Here is a 6,255-nt window from a genome sequence, read left to right as displayed (position 1 = left end):
CTCTCTCTCTCTCTCTCTCTCTCTCTCTATCTATCTCTGTCTGTCTTCTGTCTCCTTCATACCAGCTTCGCGTCTCTGGCCATACTGTAAAACGCCGAGTTCTTGTTGGCCAGCAGATTCCGCGGGGAGTCCATCTCTTTGATGTGACCACTGTCCAGCACCATGATACGGTCGTAGTCGAGGACGGTGTTGAGCCTGTGGGCGATGGTGAGCACGGTGCAGGCTCGGAACTCGCGACGGATTGTCTTCTGGATGAGTTCGTCCGTCTCCATATCCACGCCGGCTGTTGCCTCGTCCAGGATCAACACCCGACTCTGTCTCAACAAAGCCCTGGCCAGGCACACCAACTGCCGCTGTCCCGTGCTCAGGTTCTTCCCGCCCTCGCCACACTCGTGGTCAAGCTTGTCCGGCAGCGACTGGACAAAGGTCTTGAGGTGAGAATGTTCCAGAGCCTCCCACAGCTCCGCCTCGCTCTTCTCGCCCAGGGGGTCCATGTTCATGCGGAGAGTCCCGCCGAAGATGATCGGATCTTGTGGCAGGATGGTCAGTTTCGCGCGGACTTCGTGTAGTCCGAGTGGAGCGATGTGTTTTCCGCTCAGACATATCCGGCCGCTGGCCGCCTCGATGAGCCGGAACAAGGCCATGGTGAGCGAGGATTTCCCCGCACCCGTGCGGCCAACAATTCCGACCTTCTCCCCGCCCCGGATGTCACAGGACACGCCCCTTAGCACAAGGTCAAGGCCGGCTCTGTAGCGGGTCTGGTAGTTCTCCAGGACAACGTGTCCATCCTCCGGCCACGAGGAACTGACCAGTCCCGGCTCTGTGTCCCAAGCTGCCTCGGTAGGGGTGTTAGAGTACTCGATGACTCTCTCCAGGGATACAAGTTCGGTCTCCACGTAGCTGGCGTGTCTGATGGTGATACTGAGGCAGTGTAGGAAGTTCTTGGAGAACGACAGGATTATTCCCGCGCGGGCCGGGCTGATTGTGACGTCAGCTAGGAGGAGCAGACCCGAGATCAGGGTCACTATGCAGGCCAGGAGATGGATGCGGAAGGAGTACCAGGTGGAGAACCAGTGCTCCGTCATCTGATTCCGCATGAAGCTCTCCACCCTCTGCTCCATCTTTTTCGTGAATCGAACTTGAGACTTGTAGGCCCGCACGGATTCGGAGCCGTTAGCCGTCTCAGTGAGGTGGACAAAGATCGGAGAGCGAGACCTGGAGATGAACCTCCGCAGCTGTCGGCTGTTGGCCAGGTAGACGTGCTGTAAGGCCAGGTACAGGATGACGACTGGGATCATGAACGGAATAATTCTGGGAATGTGGAAGAGAATCATGAAGAAAAACAGGGCAGCGTTGACGGAGAACTTGATGTAGTTTAGCATGTCCAGATTGTCCACAGACTGAATGTCTTTGGAGAAACGGTTGATGATGCGCCCATTAGGCGTGGTGTCGAAGAAAGACATGGGGGAGCGGAGAATATTGACCAGCAGCTTGTTGTGATGGTGTTTGCCCGCTTCGTATGTCCGAAACTGCATCAGACAGACGAAGACAAAAGCCGTGACCATCTCACCACAGCCACAGAGCGCGAAGGACAAGAAGTGATACCGCACTGTGTGCTCGTAGTCTGGAGTGTGGGCCCGGGAGCGGTTGGACAGTTCTACGTCGTCGGACCAGCGCGCCAGGGACCAATCCTTCTCTTCCCGGAAGTAAATGAGCAGACAAAAGATGAGGAACCCGGCCAGGAAATACCAGTAGCCAAAGGAGCTCAAGTACTGGCCGTACACTGACCAGCTCAAAGCGCCCGTTTCTGTCTCTTCCTCGTCTTCACTTCTGTCTCTTCCATCCCTACTTCCCTTCGCTTCTTTTTCTTCTTCCTCCTTTTCCTCCTTTCCTCCATCTACTGCTGACGTAGTGCCAGCTGGGCTGATAATTTCGCCATCCTCCAACACAGAGTTATCGTCATCGCCGTAGTCGTCTTCTTCATCGCTCTCGATGATCTCCGTCCCCTCATCCAATGACGTTAGACGGTTGAACACTTTCTGTTTGAGCGGTTCTAGCTCGGGGTCGGGGTCAGGGTCGTGTCTGTTGACCTCTCGGACAAACTGCGCAAAGGCCCCGTCGTGGTCCAGCAGCTGTTTGTACGTGCCTGTCTCCGACACCTCCCCGTCCTTCATCACCACCACGGTGTCCACAAAAGGCAACCAGTGCACACCGTGGGTCACCATCACGCGCGTCTTGTCCCGCAGCGCCCCCTGGCGGCTGATGACGGCATTGAAGATGCTCTTCCCCACGTGCGCGTCCACCGCGCTGAGCGGATCGTCCAGCAGGTAGAGGTCAGTGTCGGCGTACAGGGCTCGGCCCAGGGACACCCGCTGTTTCTGACCACCCGACAGGTTGATTCCTTTCTCCCCGATCAGGGTCTCGTCTCCGGCCAACAACAGCTTCAGGTCCTCCCTCAGCGCGCATGCGTCCAACACTTTGTCGTATCTCGCTCTGTTCATGGGAGAGCCAAACAGAATGTTTTCTCTCAGCGTTGTGTTCAGGATCCACGCCTCCTGAGGGACATACGCCACAAGACCCTGAACTTTGACCTCCCCCGTCACTTTCTCCATCTCTCCCAAAATGGCGGACAGTAGGGCGGACTTTCCTGCTCCCACCATTCCCACAACAGCCACCAGCCGCCCACGGGGGATGGTCAAATCAATATTTCTCAGACAATTTTTATCGCCGGAAGTATCCCACGCGAAGGAACCGTCGGTGATCTGGACGGCGGCTTTTGATTGGTCCGTTCTGGTGACTACGTCATCAGGTATGTCCTCCAAGTTGAGGAAGCTGTTGAGTCGCGTGAGGGCGTCGGCGGCGCGAAAAAACTGCGGTACGACCAAGTACAGCTGGCTGAAGGAGCAGCTCATAGTGTCCAACACGGCGTTAGCCACAAAGGCCGTGGCTGGGTCAAGGACGCCACCCATGAAGGTGAAGGTCGCGAAGCCAGCGATACAGACCAAGATGGAGACGGACCGGAAGATGAAGTCCACACCCCCGTAAAGAACACCCATCTTCTTGAGCAGGTTCACCTCTCTGTCTCGGATGTCCATGATTTTCTTGAGAAAAGATTTCTCCCAAGCGTACAATTTGAGCACTTTGATCCCGTTCAGAACTTCGTTCATTATTTTCACACGCTCGTCCTTTACGTCATTTTGCTCAGTTTCGAGCCGCTTTAGGTTGGTGCTGATCCACGCGTTAAAAGGCACGAGAAGCAGAATCAAGGCCAGCGCCACCACAGCACCGACATTTAGTTGCTGGTATAGCATAAACAAACCCACCGTCAGCTGTGCAGGGACGGAGAGGAGAATAAAAGAGGACTTGCAGCAATTCACCATCTTATCGCACTCACTGCCCAGGAGCGAGACAATCTCCCCCGTGGTCACTTTGGCTCTCTCCACGTTCCTGGCGCTCAGAGTTTTCTTGTAGATGGCCAGTTTGAGACTGGTTCGGACCTTCATGGCGACTCGGTCTACAGAGGTGGAGACTGTCTGGTGACCGAGGCCAGTGGTTAGCGAGGTCAGGAAGATGGCGACAACAATGGCGTGTCCACTCCACGCGGGCTGGCTGTCTCGGTTCTGGAAGTAGTCCAGTAGGTAGCCTACCAGGACCGGCTGCACGAAGTGAGTGAGTTCGAAGCCCAATTTTATCAGCTGATAGGTGAAGAACTCGAGTCCGAACTGGCGGACGAGAACTCTGAGTAGGCTGACCCCTTGCCCACCCTCTCCTTTCCTCCCGCTCGTCTTCCTCTCGTCCATGGTTTCTTCCGTTAATCCTCTGCTGTGGCGTTTGAGTCGCGCCCGTTCCCGGTGCCACGCCCTCTCGAAGTGCGGAGTGAGGACTCTACACCTGTCCTGTGCGGCCATGCCAGGCACTTCGTCCTCTGTGAGTCCCTGACGACAGCCGTCCCACACGCGGCCTGTGGCCCAGCTGACCAGCAGCTTCCCCGGGACACTGCTCGCGTCGTCTGGGTGGGTCGGTCCGGCTTGACCGCTCGTGTCCGGCAGAGAGAACAGCACGGCCTGGGCCACAGACCCGCCCACAGCCAGGAGGGTCAGGCTGAGGGTCGTGACGTCGCCGAGGTCAGGTTCAAAAGTCAGGTCTGTGTAGAAGGAGAGGCAGTCGGAGAGGAGGAGGAGGGACCAGAAGAAGAAGAGAGGGAAGGAGTGGGTGCAACACCGGGAGCTCTCCACTCGGAGCAGGGCCATGGTCAGTAATAGTGACGTCATACGGCCGTACAGGCACGTCACGCGCCGTGTCATCTCCCCCTCGTCCCCCTCCTCCTGATATCCGGACATGGCGATTTGGACAGCGGTCAGTAGGATCAATGCCAGGGTATATGTCATCTTCCTGGTCATCATAACACTGCGCTGTCCGGCGGACCGCCTCTCTGACGTCATCAGGAAGGCCAGGTAGAACGGCGCCACTAACCACAGGAACACGTGGGGGACCCAGGGCAACTGGCGGGGGAGGTTGGAGAACGGGGGGACTGACCCTTGTGACGTCATGGCTGCGGGGACACGGGGTGCGAGGTGTTGGGGCTGGAGTACAGATGGTGAGTCAAATGCCACTCACAGATCCTGGATCATCGACTACTCGCAGATGGTTTGTCTTCCCCAAATGTTCTTTGATTTATGACAGATGGTGAGTCATGAGTCACTCACAGATCCTAGATCATCGGCTACTTGCACACGGTGTGTCATTCACACTAAATGTTATTAGATGGTCATTGAATTGTATTCAGCACTCTATAAACTATAAATCTAACAGTCCCGTTATACACATGACACGCTGTGTGTATTCTACTGGCCCCCATCCCAGCCTAGCCTTTCCCTCCCCACCGCGTCACTCAAGGCTGTATGACATTCTGCTATCTGGACACACTCTGTGAAAAATAAAACAGGAAAGAAAAACGATAAAATGAATCTTACCAAAAAAAGCTAGCAATGTTGAGAGTAACAATTCAGGTATGGGGGTCAAATTATTATCACACTGTGTAGGGACCATAGACTTGAATTATGATACTCTAGATCTTACACTCTGACGTATAAGCGGTTCAGTGTGGAGCGCACTGTTTGACTCGGTTTGAGCTAAATGAAGGGGGAAAAAGGGAAAAAAGAAAGAAGGAAAGAAAAAAGAAAGGGAAAAAGGGGGAGGGGGGTGGAGTACCGAACGCAATCGACTATAGTGAGACTGGTACTTTGCTCTTCATTTTGGGCGTAATGGCACGGCCAATGATGTTGGCACATTCTGTTAGTCATCAAAATTTTAGACCGGCATGCGAAGACCAAGATTAAACAGCAGAGCGATTTGTTTTTAAACCTGTTTTAATCGTGGGCAGACGAACGTGAACATACCGTAATAGTAGTGGTAGTAGTAGACCTATACATTCAATTGAACACGGGCATCGACAATCATAATACAAATGTATAATTTATACTTACATGAACGCTTTACCAGGAAACTTCTGTTTTGAGCAACTATCCTCCTGTAATGTGAGAACTCAGAAACACATTGTTGGTACATCTGAACTGCCATGTGTGAATTCACCAACATGTGAGCATTTCTACACAGAGCAGGGTACGCGTGCATGTGTCTGTGTCTGTGTCGATCTGTGTCTGTGTCTATGTTAGTGTCTTGGGATCTGTGAATGCCAACGTCAGGTGAAATCATAGTTTATACAGCGTGGGGGGTACCAAGATATACCGAGGTACTTTTTTGATGTATTTATAGCAGCTTGGTGACATGACCTAGGGAATGCCTTATTGTTTCAGAATGGAGTAACCAGGGACGCTTCGGGGTGGTCGGGGGAAGGAAGTATGGTATCCCGTTATGGTCATATTTGAACATTTCACTAAGAAAGGACAGTTCTTTTTCTTCTTCTTCTTCTTCTTTCTTTTCTTCTTCTTTTTCTCCTCCTCCTCCTCCTCTTCCTCCTCCTCCTTTTTCTTCTTCTTCTTCTTCTTTTTCTTCTTCTTCTTCTTCTTCTTCTTCTCTCCTGCTGCTGCCGCTTCATCAATTCAATTGACTGATGAAAGCGTTGCACGGCAAAACAGAAATTCTTGAGACGTTTTCATATTTTACCAGATTCCAGCCTTGCATATTATTATCATTTTTGTGTCTTCTCTGATAAGACATGATCTGATAACAATGTTTTCGGTTGTCCATATATCCCGAGTTACCTCTGGCCCCTGATCCCGCACTGACCTCACA

The 6,255-nt window shown here is 53.0% G+C and overlaps 1 protein-coding gene across 1 annotated transcript; it reads right to left on the bottom strand.

Annotated features, from left to right (window-relative positions):
• Positions 1-18: 18 nt before the first annotated feature.
• Positions 19-4,550, bottom strand: LOC101861046 (multidrug resistance-associated protein 1-like). Its single transcript, XM_035970103.1, has one exon. It carries the CDS (start codon positions 4,548-4,550, stop codon positions 57-59), a length of 4,494 nt encoding a protein of 1,497 aa, XP_035825996.1. The 3' UTR covers positions 19-56.
• Positions 4,551-6,255: the final 1,705 nt, after the last annotated feature.

The sequence above is a fragment of the Aplysia californica genome, unplaced genomic scaffold (assembly GCF_000002075.1).
Source record: "Aplysia californica isolate F4 #8 unplaced genomic scaffold, AplCal3.0 scaffold00220, whole genome shotgun sequence".
In the NCBI taxonomy this organism is placed as follows: Eukaryota; Metazoa; Mollusca; class Gastropoda; order Aplysiida; family Aplysiidae; genus Aplysia; species Aplysia californica.
This window is presented reverse-complemented; position numbering and strand designations above follow the sequence as displayed.